An 18166-nucleotide genomic window follows, 5' to 3' on the forward strand; every position below is an offset into this window, starting at 1 on the left:
GAGAAATAATTAGTATTTTATAAAGTATACTGTGGGGGTTTGTCACCACCACGTGGATTGTAAGTTGAAGAAAGACTATTGGAAAAGCATCTTAGAGATGAAAGGATGGGCCCAAGTCTCAACATCGTAAGTCCAAGTTCGAGGAAGAGTAGAATGACTTGAACTATCTATCGAGGTGGTCCGAGAACCCCCTAGCTAAGGATGACTTTGATGGAGTTGTCAAGGATGAGATCTCAGCCCAAAATCCTTGCCGAGGACACAATAAGAAAGATGCAGAGCCTAAAGTAGTAGTCACCTCCACATTAATTAGATGTTCTTACCTAATGCCAGTTGCATCAAATGATGAATGATTGACCTTAATAGTAGAAACACCTTAAAAGTCTTCCTTTATGATCAAAGAGTGGCAAAAGAGGTGTTTGATGGGACTAGCTTCCTCTAACATCCAGCCAGAAAATATATATAGCTGGAAAGAGGGGAGAAAGGAGAATAAAGGAGAGACCTCTAGCCCACAGAAGATGAGGATGAGAGTTTTTAGAATAGAGATAGAGAAAGAGAGAAAGATAGGGAGAAAGTAGAGAATACACTTTGTAATTGTTTAAGTTCCATCTTTGTACCACGGCTAAGGCCATTTTTGAATTAATCTTACTTCTTTTACTCATCCTGACCTTTAATCTTTCTGTCTAATCTTCCCATTGCAGAAACAAAGAACATTCAAACCTCTCTCTCTCTCTCTCTCTCTCACACACACACACACACACACACACACACACATTATATAAACCCTAGTTGTATTACAACCCTATGGCGACCTAAGGAAGATGAATTTGGAGATGGGACTCTGTAGCTCCTCAACCAAGCAAGGCAAACCCAAATTTGAAACCACCCCAAGTACCTCAAAAGACAAGCTTCCTCCTTGTAAAGCACCAAAAGACCGCCATATATCAAGGTGAGTGGTCATGAAGGTCATATCTGCTCGCCCCCAATATGCATTGCTCGGATTTTTCAGCTCACTTGTGAGTTGGGTCACAAAATTGAGGGGGAGACTACAGTGGCGACTCTAAGAATTTTTTTAGAAGGGATATTGAGAAATTTAAATTAAATAAAATTTAATTTAAAAAAATTGAATATATGAGTCATAAAAAAATGCAAATATATGAAATTTTACAACTTCTACGAGTTTTCATATTTTTAAATAACTAGTCGGAAACCCGTGCAACGCACGGGATCTTACCTATTTATAATAGACTAAAATAATTTTATAAAATTTTAATTTGATTATGAAACTATACTATTGCGTGAATTGCTTCTATTTTTTTGAGTTATAATTTGATAAATAAGCCATTGCTTGAACATGCAATGGGTTGCAAAAAATCTAGCTAACAAATTTAGATATTGAAAAAAAATAACTAAAAAATTCTAATGTTAAAATGTCCGAAAGGAAAAAAAAAAAAAAAAAATATATATATATATATATATATATATGACTACCAAATAGAGAAAATATAAGAGAAAGATAGGTTACCTTCAAGAGAATAATCCATAGTTATAACAGTTGAAATTTGCTAAACTGTTTCAAATATTGCAAAAAATTGAACCCAAAAATTTAGATGGTCAAACTTTCAAAAGACAATAAAATTTAAAATCAAAAGATTCAAAACCTACAAATTATAAAAACAAAACAAAAACAAAAAGTTATTATTGCGGGACAATTTTAGTAAGGATGGAAAGCTTTTCTAAGTTTTTTTTATCCAATTCTTCCTAATTGATGAAAAATTTGGTTCAAACATTGTCAAACACTTTGAAGGTGCAAATAATATAGGCTTCCAACATAATATTTAATTAATAAACAAAGAAGCATGACACCATAAGAGAAAACATAAGATAACATATAGTGCATATACCTTACTCCACAGCTGTGAAAAAATATCCACACAAAAGGAATTGAAAACTTGTACAACAAATGCAATAAGCTACTTTTGATGTGAGACAACCTAACATACTTCTCCATAAGGTAAAGCTTAAGGTTATATAATCTAAAATAATATAGAATATAGCATCTTTGAACCACACAAAAAGACATAGAATATAGCATCTTTGAACCACACAAAAAGTTAGCAAACTTACCACAATACTTGTAGTTATACTATATATTGTAAAGTACTACTCCATCGCCAATGAAAGTCATGTAAAATCTCATGGGGCTTGGAAGAACAGACAGCCGCATGATCACCTCCACCAGACACAAAACAAAAGCAAAAAAAACTTATTCACAAAAAAGAGAAAAAGCAATAGCAAGCGTATCAAAGAAATTGAAGTTTAGGGTTTTCTCTCTTAGTGGAGACGGACAGAGGAGATTGCTTTAGGGTTTTCAAAGATTTTGTCTCTTTTATATATATATATATATATATATATATAAGAGACTCCTGTTAGGACTCTCTCACTATTTAGTTTTAAAAATTAAAATTTTTTTAAATTAAAATGATGATTTGGAAAATTGTGGGAATTTCAAAAGTTTCGGTTATATATATATATATATATAGATTACATGATAGTTCATTATCAATTTTTATTATCTATTATCAATGTGACCATTTTATTTTGTTAAGTTTGTATAACATTTTTGTTTTTTATTTTTATTTTTTTGTAGTTGTCATTATTTTTATAAAAATATTTTAAACTAAAATGACAAAATGCAACCCACTGACACTATATTATTTATTAACCCACACATCCATATTCATCCATACATAAATATTACACTAAGTGTCAACTTAACCAATCAAATATTTGAACAATTGCTAACTTTACTATTTTTTTTCTTCAATTACGTACTAACATAAATAATACACTAAATGTCTAATTGTTGTTTATTTTTAGGTTGTATTGATCTATGATCAGGGTGTGCAAGATTTTAGCCAATGTATGCAAAAATATTTTTAAGCATAAAATAAACTAATAAAAAATTATTTTGGCGAAACTACAATGTTGGTTCCTTAAGTTTATCCTGTGTGCGTAATTAGTCCCTCAAGTTTCAAGGAAGCACAACTAGTCCCTCAAGTTTTAAAATTGAGTTGTATTAGTCCTTTTACTAATTGCTGTTAATACTGTTATTTATGTGGCTAACGGAATAATGACTTGACATTTTTTTTAATGATGTGACATTTTTTATTAAAAAATTACAAAATAAATTTACACATAAGAAATTCACAAACCAATACCAAATTAAAACCAGTATTGCTACTGATTCACAATCCCACAATTCTAAAATAATAAGAAAAGGAAAAAGAAAAAGAAATTGGGAGTCTTTATTTGATTCCCAGTTCTTCTTCATTAAATTCCATTGATTTCCAACGCACCTTGCTCGGAATCAAACTTGCACCGATCGTAGCTTCATTTTCAAGTAGAGGACTAAACGGTTTGGACCTGAATATTCTCAAACCCAACATGATTGTGCCTGGTGAGAACATACTAGCCGGGTGGATCGACACAATTGGCCCGACCAAATTGGACTTCGATACTTGAAGGACTGAGTTCAATATGCACTTTGGTACTTCAATGGCTTGTCCTCATGTAAGTGGCATGGTAGACTTGCTTATGGAATACACACGGTTTGAGTGCAGCCCGTTATCATAACCTGGACAAACTAGTTATTGAAAATTCAAATAACCGACAAAGCAGCAAAATAGCTAGACAATGAATAAATTCGTTTATAATAAACCAAAATTCCTAATTCACAACGTTGAATTTGAAATACCTACCAAGCTCGCAGGTCTTTTTGAAAAATACTCAGCCAAACAAATACAAGCAAAATTATGCATCTTTTTATTAAAAGAGAGAGAGAGAGAGAGAGAGAACCCACGAATTTTTTTCTTTGCCCAAGTTACCCTTGAGAATTGCAATCGGTGATGATAGCTTTCTTATGTCCCATACAGAAACATCAAACGGTATTCTAGATGATTAGCCATTGTAGCAACAGTCTAGAAACATCAAACAGTAAGTCAATCTTGTCACCGGTGACGGCTAGGGCTTGGGTCTCCACCAGTGGTGGGTCAGTTCCCTTCTCTCTTGTGGGTGGGTTTGTGATTTTATTTTTATTTTTATTTTTAAGAACCGTGGGTTTGTGAATTAGTGGCAATATTAGTTTTAATTTGGTATTGATTTGTGAATTTCTTACGTGTAAATTTATTTTGTAATTTTTAATAAAAGATGCCATATCATAAAAAAAATGCTAAGTCATTGTTTCGTTTACCACGTAAGTAACACCATTAACGTAGTTAGTAAAAGGACTAATGCAACTCAATTTTAAAACTTGAGGGATTAATTGTGCTTCCTTGAAACTTGAGGGACCAATTGCGCACATAGAGTAAACTTGAGGGACTAACATTGTAGTTTCGCCAATTATTTTTTTTGAAGTCAGGGGTTCATTTGAACCCTTGAACAACAAGTGCCACCGCCCCTGGGAGACCATGGATGGCGTCATGTATAGTTCAGGGGGTTCAAATGAACCCCTTGAGCTAGCAATTTTTATTTTATTTTTATATAATATATATATATATATATATATATATATATATATTTATTTATTTAACCCTAACCCTCCTAAATAAAAATTTGAACACTTTGATTATAAATTTTTTTAAAACCCACTTGAAATAAGTTTAATTATGATCATCTTAACAATATTTTGATCTTTTTAAATACAAAAAGGCGCCTAACAACAATCCAATTTTATCTAAAATCTGGGAGAAATAGTAAGCCCAACAGCAAAGAAATTTTTTTTTTTCATCTAAAATTATTTTAAAAAGCCCATTTAGATCTTAATAAATTTGAAATAAACTAATGGAAAATTCATAGTTTACATTGTACTATCATTGTAACATCTACATTGTTTCTAAACAAATGTGTACAATATTGTATAGTTTTTGCAAATGTGTATAGTATAATTATCTATAATATAAATTTTACATTAATAGTATAATGTAAACATATAATCGTCATAAACTAATAAATAAAAGTATTTTAAGCAGTAATAATTAAAATTCACTTAACAACAACAATTAACATGTTCATTATATTAAAAAAAAAATATGTCAAATGAACCTATAATTTATTTTTTATTCTATTACTAGTCATACTATAAACAAATTTGTAATAAAAAAGTCATTTAGACCATAAGATTCATATTTTATTTAAGATATATCTTTTTACTGAAGCCCCTAGGAAAAAATCCTAGAGCTGCCACTGTGGGAGACCGTAGAGTGGCTCTTAAGCAAGGCTGAGCCATCCATTATTGCTGCCACGTGCAATGGTGTGGTTTTCACTACTTATGGAGTTATGGTGCAAGTGACAAGGGCGTGGTTCCTGCTTCGTCTTTTGGTTTCTCGGCCTTTTCTTACAAGGCAGAAACTATCTCTGAAAATATGAGTAAGTTCAAAAAGTGTGTGGTTTCAAGGGTAGAGCTAGTGTTGCCGCCATTTGATTTTGAATTGTTTGCAAAATTTGATTTGGATTTTTCCACCAATTAAAGAGATAGCCTTAATACAATCAGTGATGAAGATTGAGGAAGAACCTTTGGACAAAGATTACAACAAAGAGTACTGAAATTGACTTTTAACAATTTTAAGTTCCGGTTTAGCGCTAATTACTGTGAAATTGGATTGCATATTGATAATGGTGATAATTCTAGGGTTAATATACATGGATGGAAGCAAAGAAACTTCTATCTCTCTTCTTCTTTTTATTCTTTATTTTTGATAATTTGATAGTTACAATGAGGTTGGAGGATTTGAACATTGAACGTCTCTTGAAAGCACTAGAGGAGCCAATGAATTGAACTACAATGCTAATGACAAAAACTTCAAGTAACCTTGGAAAGAAAATCAATATTAATGCTAAATACAATAATATTTGCGCTTTTTGAGTGGATTTTAGAGTTTAAAGACAAACATCTTTTATGGCCAAAGAGAGAGTCTAATGAGAGCAAGAGGCGAGAGAAAAAAAATTAAAATAATAAAATACAAAGGTACAGTAATTGTGTAAATGTAGGGCTACTCAAATATGAGATTTTTTCTATTTTACATAGACTGGTGCAATTAGTTTAAGGGGAGAATATATATATTGATGGCATAGAGAAAGTTGAGTTACATATCATAACCAAAATAACTCACAAAAGACTTTGATGTTTGTTCATCTCTGATTTACAACTTAACTTAAAATCTTATAATGACTACTAAACATGCAAAAACAAGTCCTTCTACTCTAGTAATCCAAATCTTCCATTTTTTATATACTCATGTTAATATAGAAAAGCTAGAATCCAGTACAGAGATATACAAGACAAGAAGATCATTACAAAACTGCTGGGTGTACCCAGTAACAATGGATAAGCCTTTTAGCAGCTATCGAAGCCAATTTATAAACTTTTGACAAGATAACTTTTGGAACAAAAATGGTGATGAAGTTCATTCCATGTTGAGTAAGATTATGTAGGTCTACAATCATTGTTTTTTTCCTGCCAGTTGGGTTTTCTTTTAGCATTGTAAACTTGCTCCAACCTTCTTTTTCCATTGAGAATGATGATGTTGTGGTAACCAAGCTCTCTCGCCTTCCATACAGCCTCCATCAAAGCTTCCTGGACTGCCATTATGGGGTTTTTTTAGCACCGCTACTGCTGCTTCCTACAAAAATTATATCTCCTCCTAGATTTTTGGCTTCATAAGCATGTCCACACCTCCTAGCTCTTCTGTTCCTGCAGCTATCCACCTTGATGATTAGCTGTCACTCCCTATTTGTGGATTCTCCCCTTGATTGATTTAAAAGCTTGTGTTGAGGGATCTGCTCTTTGTCATAGGCATTCTGGTACCTTAATGAAAAAAAGGCATTCTTGCTCTATTAAGATAGAGCAAATCCATGGTGTTTTGACAGCCTGACTTATTATGTCTTTAGCATACTTGTTTTTAGTTTTTGATCATGATCACTACTATTTGAAATCCCTTGTTCTTTGCTTAGTATAGGGCTTCTCTGACTGCTGCTAATGTGGCATGAACTCAGCCTTAAAAACTGGTGTCCAATGTATGCTCTGCTATGCTATGCCTCATCTTTTTGTGTTTTTACCTTTATGTCCCCTTACAGGTATTAAGAGTGTGTTTAGATACCGTTTATTTTGCTGAAACTAAAAAATTATCACTGAAAGTATTATAGATAAAGGTAAAAGTTAGTTAAAATAATACAATGGGGTCATGAATAGTACCAAAAAGTGCAGTGGAATTCATGAATAGTAGCAAAAATAAGCTAAATAGTGAAATAATTTTCATTTTTCATCCTAACCCAAACACACACTAAATGTCAATCTACAAGACTACAACACTAATTTTGGGCTGTGTGTAAAACTTTGTAAAATAATTTAGGTAAGAAATATTACCAACAAAAAAAAGGGATAGGTTGACCATTACGTGGGGCTCTAATGCAAAAACATGACTCATTGAAAACCAAATTGGCATTCCTTATCTATCCGAACCTTTGCCTACTTGAACTCGTAAAGCCAAGCATGAAAATTAAATTAACCTTATTTAGGAAGAAAGGGGGCAAGCACCTTTGCAATTTCTTCACCCAATTCCACTTGTTAATCTATCTTAGACCTTAAAAAGCCAAAATCTTGTCCTAGGAGGCAATTCTTACACAGAATGGTACACTGTTTACAAAATGGTATACTATTCACTTTCTTTCTCTCAATGTTCTTCTTATAATACCCCCCACCCCCCTCCCACCCCTTTTTTATCTGGAAGTTCCCTTTCCTTATATACTTCTCAGTCCATCGTATCCTGACCCTTCATCTCCACCTACCCAGATTCTCCCTATGACACTTGTCCCCTTAAACTTCTGTTGAAGGTGGTAAAAGAAGCTGCTTAGCTGTGAATTCCATTATTCAGGTCACTTCCTTATCAATGCAACTGATAAAGCTGTTACCAGACATTTAATGAGAAGGCAGCAGGTGGACTCTCATTAGAAACTTCCTTCACCTTCCATGATTCTCTCTCTATATCCTATCCTCCTTATCCGAACTTCCCAGAAGTTTTTTGTCTCTTCTCATCCTACCCTTGGGTCTCAATAGTGATAACTACAGCTCATTATATCATTCCTCGGTCCTTGGGCCCCCACAGAAATCTTAACATTCCCAAAAAATAAATAAACAAACAAACAAGAGAGTGTACACTTTCATCTAAAAAAAAGGAGCGTACACTTCTTAAACGGAAAATCTTGTATTCTTATTCTAAGAATCAAGGAATTTTGAGTTATTTTTTAAAATTGTTTTTGATTCTGTGAATCAAACGAATTTTCAGTCCAAAATACACAAGTTTGCGTTTGATTTGAATTTTCCAACTTTACTTATTTGGAGAAAATATTAGGGTTTTGTGTGTGTGTGTGTGTGTGTTTTTTTGGGAGGGGGGGGGGGGGGGGGGGTTGTGTGGGGGTGAGGAAAAAAAATGAGGGTTGGAGCTTTTTAGATTCGGGTAATGCAAAAAAGAAAACGAGGTGGACCAAGCAATGATTAACATTAAATTATTGATTGGTCAAGAACTTAAGGATGAATGGGATTTTCTTCTTAGGTACATTTTTATCCGAATAATTAATAATTGATTGGATTTCAAAATATGGAATTATAACTATAAAAATTTCATCATTTTAGACTATCCATGCAACCATCAATTATTTCACACAAACCCAATATAAAATTTTATGAAGAAATAAAATGATGATGAGCTGCCGGAGCATGTAACATTTTTGGTTGTATCAAGTGTCAACATTCTATCGAATTTTTGATTAATACCAAGAAGCAAGTTATTCAAGGGGGATGGGGGGAAACCCAAGAAGCACATTCGTAGAAAGGTTAAGGAAAGAGCTTTGTAGTTCAAGTGACACTTCTTGGTGTTTCTAACGGAGACGTCTAATAGTTCAAATCCCATTCAACCAAGATTGGGATCCACTGTGCGCAGGATGCAAATTCTTTCAAAGGGTAAGATTAAGAGTTTTAAAATGTTAACATTTTCCCTTAATCCTTGGATCAAAAAACTTTATAACTTTCTAAGTTTAAAAACTTTCTTGATCCAAGGTTTGAGGGAAAAATTTAAAAAGTTAACTTCTAATCTCAGCCTGGATCTCAATTTCCTGATACCTCTGACAGCGACAGCACACACAAGCTCTGATTACTTGTACACAAGTTGGAACAGTTCCAAAAAAAAAAAAAAAACACCGAGCTGAAAGGAGAGTTTTACATAGAAAAGTAATTTTTGAAAAGAATGCGGTCTAGAGTTGCATCAAAGGAGATGTACAAGTGAGGCTAAGCATAGCAGTACTCATGCCTTTGGTATCTTTCTTAGAATCCACTCTCAAAGGAATCCAGTGAAAAGTGCTATAAGAGAGCAGGAAAAGTCTTTCAGAAGCAGATGAGAAAAAAGTTGTTTGTTAGAGAATAACAGAGCAATGTCTATCATTACCATTCAGTCTTGATCCAGTGACTCCAAATGCTTATTTCTCGACATCCACCTTCTTTTCTTCTTCTTAACCACAGATGCTGGCAGCTCATCTGGATTAAAACCACAACATATACAAAGCAAAGCATTACCAATTTTTGAATGCAATATAGAAAAAATGGCTTATTCTGATTATATGATCTGAATATAATCTTGATGGCACCAACTAAACCCAACCACACGAGTACCAAACAATCAATCCACTAACCAAGTCTAAAATAGTCCTGTGTAAAGATCAAATGCTCGGACAACTTAACAAAGCTTCAGGGTATAGATCAACTTGAATTCTATATATTTCTATGAATTCTATCCAGGGCCACCTAGAATAAGGTAAATTCAACACCTTGTTAAAACTAAGCCTGATATAAGCCTCCACATCGTTGGATGCATTAACTATGCTTGTCTAGAGATATACAAGTCTATTTATCTTTCTTTTTCTCTTGTATCCTCCTTTTGTAGGAAACTTAACAGCAGCATGCTTAGAACTTAGAAGGCTAGAAAGTGGAACAAATATTAAAAAAGAAGAAAAAATCAAATATCATCATTTGATGGGGTATAGATTTATCTAAAGTCATCTATACAGCATTGTAGGAGACTTGTGAAGGGAGTTTCAGAATAATTTAAGCTTCTTGTATGAATGTGTGGTGCCACAACGGTGACTCCAGTTTCTTTAGAATTTTCTACCCATGCAATTCATTTGTCTTGAAATCATTTTCTTCTTCAAAAAGGTATCCATAAAAGAACCATTGTCCTCTCATATGTGATATTTCATTCAGCGAGAGAGAGCCCTGAAATGTACAGTATCTGAGATGGAAAACTAAAAGTTTTCTCGTGGCAAAGATACACATGGAAATCTAAAAGTTTTCTAGTGATATTTCATTTGGTGATAGTTTTAACATGAATACTTCTAGAATTTTATTAGGTGGCATCAACTACTACTTTCAACCTTTATCTTTTTATGCCGAGCTTAGTAACATGAGCTTGTGACCAAGCGGGGGCATTAAAGTAGTTGAAGTAATGCAGGAATTTGCTACATGTGGGGATGTGGTGGCACTGTAATTGTATCCTATGTTTGGCCCTCTAAAATGTTGTAGCTTCCCCAATTAAACCCCAGACTTTTTTAGAATATGGACCAGCAGGACCTGATAGTAGGGATTAATCTCTTTGATTTAGTAGCATATACCAACTTGCATCCCATAGAATAACAATTTCAATATTTCAATTTCCTGATTATAGTATCTATGGATTGGATAATACCCAGTAATAAAAGATGTGGATTTTTACCTCCCTCCTCAGGATATATTGGGTTGTAGTGCACCTCTGCCCAAAAGCTCAAACAAATTACTGCAAAAAAGAGAAGACTGGATTACCTTCATTTCATTGCACATTATGAAGAACAAAAAAGGCTCACCAAGAAAGAGACATTCTTTGTTCTTTTATAAAAATGGAACAACGAAGAACAAGAAAACCACTCAGAAAAATCCTTGGGCATGAACTTAAACCCAAGAATTGATTAATCAGGACAAAGAAGTTAAACCATGGCAAGTCCATCAAACTAAGAATCAATTTGCAGCATTGGGTATAATTTTCTGTTATGAAAACATGATATACCATCAATTCAAATGATGACAACTATATTGACACAACAGCTTCTTTTTACAGTATCCCTTTGACTTGATTGGAAAGGTTTATTAGAAAACAGGCTTATCTACCATGATATGGGCCTAGGGTTAAGTATTTAATGAGTTAAAAAAAAAAAAAAAAAAAAAAAAAAAAAAAACTCTCCAGAAATGACTTCATTTTGATAAATGGAGCCTGAACATATCAGTCCTTTTTTATTTGCATTCTTTTATACAATATAAGTGGAGGACATATGTTTCTTTATCAACCAAAATGGCTGCATATAAAAGTAAGGAGCACATGAATGAACAATGCAAGTGCACAAGTACAAGGCACATGTCTTTGAGAACATAAATCCCACTATGGTCAGTATGAGCAAAAAATTTAGTTGAGGAGAGGCAATTCACACACACAAGGACCAATCAAGGGAAGATGCCCCCAAAAACTTAGTTTTACCTTTGATACCAAAGGAAACCCATGGACCCAACCACCCGGTGCACCAAGACAGTTGTCCCAAGCTTGCTTCTTCTTCTTTTTTTTTTTTAATGAGAAGGGGGGGGGGGGGGGGGGTGGTTGTTAGCAATTTAGAAATCATAGCTAATAACCATTTAAATTCATTTTAATGGGAAAAAAAAAGAGAAATAAAAACTTCCATAAAAAAATAAGAGAAATAAATACCCCTTTCATGGGTTGCTAATTAATTCCAAAAATGGTCTATGGCTAAGTGATGCCTTAAAACATGCACATGCGTCCAGCAAACATCCTTCTCAACTAAGTGACATGCTCTACCTTACTTTGAACTTCAAATACATCACCACTTGATGAAGCACCTTCTGAAGCAAATTATGGTTAAAACAATGCACCAATATAGATTTATTCCTAGTTTCTAATGTTTGTAGTTGGGAGATCATAACTCCATAAAGAGTACCTCGCTTCGACCTCTCAACATTAGGAAGAATCTCAATGTAGCAGGTGTCCTTGAAAGATGTTATGACAAATATTTTAACACCATACTGCAAGTAGATCACCGAACACATTAGAAAGAAGAATAAATGCCCAAAAAGTGAGCACTGCGTCCAAAAACAAGTTTAAGCCCACGGACACTTGATGCGTTCAAGATTTAATGGAATTAAAAATAGGCAGTACATGATTTCACATAAGCAAACTATATGTAGAATTTGTAGGGAATGGACAAATTGAAAATAGTATCTAACATTTACAATGTGCCTATAAGGTACATTGTCCTCCACAGCAGACCTAAGTGCAATGTTATCAAATAAAGTCCAGAAAGAATTCAGTCACCCATCAGAGGTGATATTCTCATATGCAGCATTGGGAGACAGCATCCTGAGCTACAATTACATTTTAGTCTCACAGCCAATCAGAAAAGGGATTGAACTCCTCCAATCCTGCATCCCCCTTCCCTTCCCCAAAGATGTTTAAAATAAATTATGGAGCTTAAGACTGATGACTCATACAAAATGGAGATGAGGTTTTAGGATTAATGTCTCCCTTTTTTTTTTTTGGGGGGGGGGGGGGGGGGGGTGTGATAAGTGAGTTTTGGCTACAAGGGATGGGGAAAGGGGAGATTTAAACTAATGACCTCTGCTTCATGAGGCATGGTCCCTAACCAATTGTGCTAACCCTTGGGTTTAATGCCTCATAATTTATGTTGTAATGCTTTCCACAAACCATTTCACCCATAAAAATAGTCATTATAACTTATAAGCACAGAAGCATTACACAGGAAAAAGGCCAATGTTGACCTCTAAGCTATTTAATACGACTTTGTAATATTAGTTTGGAATAGAGATTGACAGATGAAAAGTAAATGATGCAAGCTAAATTAATTGTAAGATTTACACAAAAAAATTTAAAAAAAAAAGAAAAAAAGAAAGAAGAAATAAAAGAAAAGAATCAAACAAATCCATCATAACTACAAGAATGTGAAATCGCTAAAGCATACCGAGTCTGCAGCAGCCTGCAAAGTGACATGATCACCCCATTCACCGCTCCTATTTTCATCCAAATGATAGCAGAAGCGAGGTCAAAATATACCCTAAAACAAATAATTAAGTAAACTAAAAAGAGTAGAAAAATACTTGGACATCTTCTCCAAATAGTCATCATAAGCCATGGGAACATATCCCTCATATATATCCGGGGAAGTCTTAAGCTGATCATTCAAAATATGCCACACATAAACATCACAACAATAACCACACCCAATAAACTTGAACTCATGGTTTAAAAGGAACATGTTACAGTGCTAGATGACCAACCTGATTTATAACTTGCTCTCTGACAAATATGTGGTGCTCAGGTGTTCGATAAAATTGATCCGATAGAGCACGGAACTGGAATAAATATGGAACTAATGAGACATCATGAGAGTAATCAAGCACCACAATAGATAAGTAGTCAGCATTTACTACGATAGGCGTAAACTAAATTATAGTCTATATAATAGGCCTATGCAAAATCGCAAGCACTATCTTTCGGTAAACATGCATTGTTCTAAAATGTTACGGGTCAGATTTAGGTTATAAATCACTGTGGGAGTTCATGATCATAGAAGTGAATTGTTAATCAATCACCAACCCCCTTAAAGGCATAGTTAGACAAATAAAAAAGACAACAAATTTAAAACAATAATCAGTAAACAAAATGTCATATACTTGTATCATTTACAGTCATGCTAATTCAGAACTATATTAAGGGCCAAAATGAAAACAACCCCAAAATTTAAGGGCCAAAAGTGTACTTTAGTCTAAAACTTTCATAGAAGTGTAAACTGGAATTCTTATGAATGCAAAAAGAAACAAGTTTAAAATCTATAAGCATTTTGTACAGTAAGAAAAATCATAAAACAAGTACAAGATGCAATTAATACAAAAAAGTGAACACAGGTTTTTAATCATGTAACCTTCAAGAGAAACCATTGCTTTCCTTAGTAGATAATCACAAAGTCAAAACTGCTTATGACATTCGGGATTTACATTCATATCAAAGGAAATCGCTTCTTTTATAAGACAACAAAGATAATCTTTTTTTAGAGATATAATTTTTTTTTTTTTTCAAGTAATCAGTGTTGTTGAATAAAGTCAAATCATCAATATACAAAAAGAAATGTAAAAAAAATCCATAAAGAGGCAAATGATGAGAATAAAAACAAAATGGAACTCAAAACATTAGCTTACACTTATCCAAGACCCAACAATAAAAGTTAAAGCCCATTAATAATTGAGAAATGTATATATAGAAATTCAAAAAAACATAACTCACCATGTCTACTTTTGTAAGGTAAAGCAAAGAAAGGCTTCAGTAATATCAGACATAAGACAGCACAAAAACACACAATCTACAAGTGAATGCTATGAGCGGAACAAGCTAACCTGACAATTACCATCTCCTTGAACTTTCTGCTCAATCAACCCATATACCTGCAATCTAAAGAGGAAAGAAGGGGAAAAAAAATTTCCGGCATCATATTATAATGAAACAGTTTCACAAGAAAATCTTATCTACAAAACCTGACACAAGAAGCTCCTATGAATGAGAGAGAAAGAAAGAAGGGAAAAGAAGAAAGGATTGATATTAAGAACACATAATACCTGTCCAGTAGCCTTTGATGATCTAAAGTTGCTTCATCAACTGAGGGTATTTCCCCATTGATTCTCGGTATATGCTGCAACAAACATGAGACTTTAAGAGTAAAACTAAAAACAGCCTGTTTGAGTATGATTCTGAACTACCCTACCCATAACACACACATGAAAGGCTACAAAGGAAAGAGGAAAGTTGATATATGTAATTCATCCAAACAAGTGCACTTTTTTTTTTGAGATAGGTAAATACAATTCACACAACAATAAAGGATTGATTCTATGACCTCACCTTCCAAACCAAATTTGTGGGGGAAGGAGATGCTATTTGGTCAAAATAAATAAATACTAATCTTAGTAAATATGCAAAGGGTCAAAATGTCAACATTCTACAATACAGTAATTGAAATTCAGAGATACAATATAGCAGTAGAAGATTATCCCTTAGTGGCTTGCATATCTAAATTGATACACATAAAACACCCGTATTACACTAGCCAAATGTCAGTAGCTTAACTAAAATCTGCATAAGACACCAAAGATTCTTCACATTACATGAGGCATTAAATGCATAAAATTTCAACACGTTTTAAATATTACAAATATTCAAATATTGCATATGTAAAAATGGCAATGAGATTGTGAATCATTTACTCCGTTGTTGCTCCAATTGAAGAGAACTTAGGTCACTTATTTTTCTCTTTTCAGGGTTAGGCAAATCATGCCTTGGTTGGTGTTAGAGCTGTTTTCTTGTTGGAGAGGTTGTTTGGGGTGATACAAATGTCATAATTTTGAACATTGTACTTTGAGAATAAGATTTTTTTCACATTTGAAGGATGTGACACTACAATTCTGGATATGAAGCTGCAGATTCCTCTGACATTATACGCTAGCAGAGCAGCAACAGATTGCTTTTCTTTTCCTAATATGTTAGATTTCAGAGTTACTAAATTTCATAAGTTAATTATTCTCGTGTTTACTCGTGTACCTCCCGTGTGCAAGAATGGTGCACCCTTTTTGCTCTTTTCTAATATATTCTTATTACTTTAAAAATATTTAAAATCAAAATCAAAATATCAGCAGTAGCATAACATTGAAATGCCTATAAAAGTCCTAGGAGGGAGAAAAAAAAAAAGGAAAAAACGGTCAACATTCATATAAATGCATAACTAGAAGTCTAGAACTATTTTGATGCTACACTTACAGGAACAGGAACCATCTGATTCAACCTTTTCCCCACTTCTCCATCAAGAGCATGCTCATCTGTCAAATCTGATAAATATAACAACTCATCCCCATAGTACATAATTTCTTCAGGGGAAGAACATGAAGTAGTAGGCCCCATATCATCAACTTCTTCACGGTCACACTCCTGCCCTACAAATTTATGAACAATATAAACCCAACCAAACAACAAGGCACAAAACCTACCAAACTAATAATATAAATTAGTTTTTTTTTTTTTTTTTTTTTAAATTCTTGAAACATAGAAATACCAGAGCTACAGTTTCCCATAGATTGTTCAACCCAATCTTGTGAGAAGGAAGATACTTGCAAATGCTCCAATTCTTCATCTGGATATCCGGGTGATTCTACAATTGTAAGTTGTGATAGCTGCTCTTCAAGAACTTGAGCAATAAGCTCATCATTTTCTGAATTTCCACATTCTGTATCATAATTATCTTCCTTAAAATACTGTCCATGATAATAATCCACATCAGGTTGCATAATGGTGCCATAATACCCACAACTAGAATACGGATCGCTGTCAAATAGCTGAAGACCCCATCGAACAACATCAGGATCTTGCTCATATGTAGTCATTTGTAATATATATATATAAATTATCAAAATTCTTAGCTCAGATGTGTTTTTTCTCCAAACTAAAAATTTCTAATCCCAAAATCAACCTCAGTAATTAGAGCTTTCAAATGTAATTTTACTTATTCAAAGGCAATAGTTAATCCGTCGAAAAGTTGCATCACAGACCTCTTCACTCTGAAACAAAATTCCACAAAACACTTATTTACTCTTATGAAACCAAAACAATTGCTTTCACAATCACAAACATAAAAAAATAAAAAATAAAACCCAAAAATAAAACTTACCAATAGATTTTTAAGATCCAAATGCAATTCCACAATGTACAAGATGAAACCTGCATACACATTCAGGAAAAAAAAAAAAAAAAAACACTCATTAAAATCGAAAATGAAAGTTTCTTTCAAAACAGAATAAGAACCATAAGAATGTGAAAAAAGTTTCAGAAATATTGTGCAAATCGATCAGCTAGAAAAGTTTATACATGAAAGTGAACATGCAAATGCAATGCATGTCAATGTGCATAAACACATTAATCCAAAAACCAAAAAAAAAAAAAAAAAAATCACAAAAAATTGATAACACACAATGAGACACCATTAACAACTAAAAAGCCATTAGAAACTTAAATAAGAAATATCACACTACATTTATAGATCCGTAGCGTTCAGTTGAATTCACCATTCTAAAGAAACTACTAAATGAAGCTCTCCACATTTCACTCATTCATATATAAATATATTTTTTTCTCGGCAACCAAACAGACCGTTATTACATTTTAGCAAACAAATCTCGAATGAAAAACAAAAAGAGCTGATTCAAATAAGTGAAGAAAGCGGTTCACCTTCGATCCGACTTGAATAACAATCGGATCATGTTCAATCGCTGATCGAGACAGCACATCAAAAAAGCTCCAAAAAAAGAATCAATGAAATTATTTTAATTTTTTTCAATTAAAAAGAAGAAGATAAAAAAAGTAGAGAGAATAATTTTGTTTTTTTTTTTAATTTATTAAAAAAAGAAAAAGGAGAAGGAATTATTGGTAAAATATTGTTGCATATATGGGAAAGCGGGAGCGAGACGCCACAGAATAGTAGGTAAATGGTAATAGTAATGAGAATAATATTGGGAAGTCTGTGATGTTATGGGAATGAGTGAGTGAGTGAAGTAGTGAAAGTGATATTGAGGAAAGGGCCAAAATGAAAAATTGAAAAAGTTTTTATTGTTTACGAACGTCACGAGGGTTTGGGGTCAGTCATCAGTGTTTTCAGACAATCAGAGCGCTAAGTTGGGGAGACTCAGCGAATCTCTTCTGCACCTTGACGTTGACCGTTTCACATTTTTCTTATTCTTACGTACGTTCAATTATAAGTTTAGTGAATAGTCTTGTCAATAATGATAATATCCCACACATTTTGTCACAACTCTATGTTGCTGCGTGACAGATAATCCCTCCTAATGATAATTTTTTTTTAATAGTTTCACTTAATGATAATTTTTTATTATCAAATTAAGGTATTAATTGATTTTTGGTGTAAGTGAGAATTGATCAAGACAACAATCGGTTTTTGGTATAAGTAAGAATCGAAC

At 33.4% G+C, this 18166-nt stretch overlaps 1 protein-coding gene across 2 annotated transcripts; it reads right to left on the reverse strand.

Annotated features, from left to right (window-relative positions):
- Nucleotides 1-9137: 9137 nt before the first annotated feature.
- LOC126725514 (OVARIAN TUMOR DOMAIN-containing deubiquitinating enzyme 12-like) lies at nt 9138-17584 on the reverse strand. 2 transcript variants are annotated; one of them, XM_050430280.1, is made up of 13 exons: nt 17421-17584; nt 16864-16913; nt 16252-16753; nt 15960-16132; nt 14765-14838; nt 14546-14600; nt 13433-13507; nt 13253-13326; nt 13117-13165; nt 12079-12163; nt 10815-10874; nt 9495-9583; nt 9138-9409 (listed from the first exon to the last, which is right to left on the reverse strand). In XM_050430280.1, the coding sequence occupies exons 3-12, from the start codon at nt 16577-16579 to the stop codon at nt 9498-9500; spliced, it is 1059 nt and encodes a 352-aa protein (XP_050286237.1). In that variant the 5' UTR covers nt 16580-16753; nt 16864-16913; nt 17421-17584; the 3' UTR covers nt 9138-9409; nt 9495-9497. The 2 variants fall into 2 exon arrangements, with proteins under 2 accessions (XP_050286237.1, XP_050286246.1); XM_050430289.1 differs by lacking the exon at nt 17421-17584 and adding an exon at nt 17225-17382.
- Between the last annotated feature and the right edge of the window lie 582 nt (nt 17585-18166).

This window comes from Quercus robur, chromosome 1 (genome assembly GCF_932294415.1).
Source record: "Quercus robur chromosome 1, dhQueRobu3.1, whole genome shotgun sequence".
NCBI lineage: Eukaryota > Viridiplantae > Streptophyta > Magnoliopsida > Fagales > Fagaceae > Quercus > Quercus robur.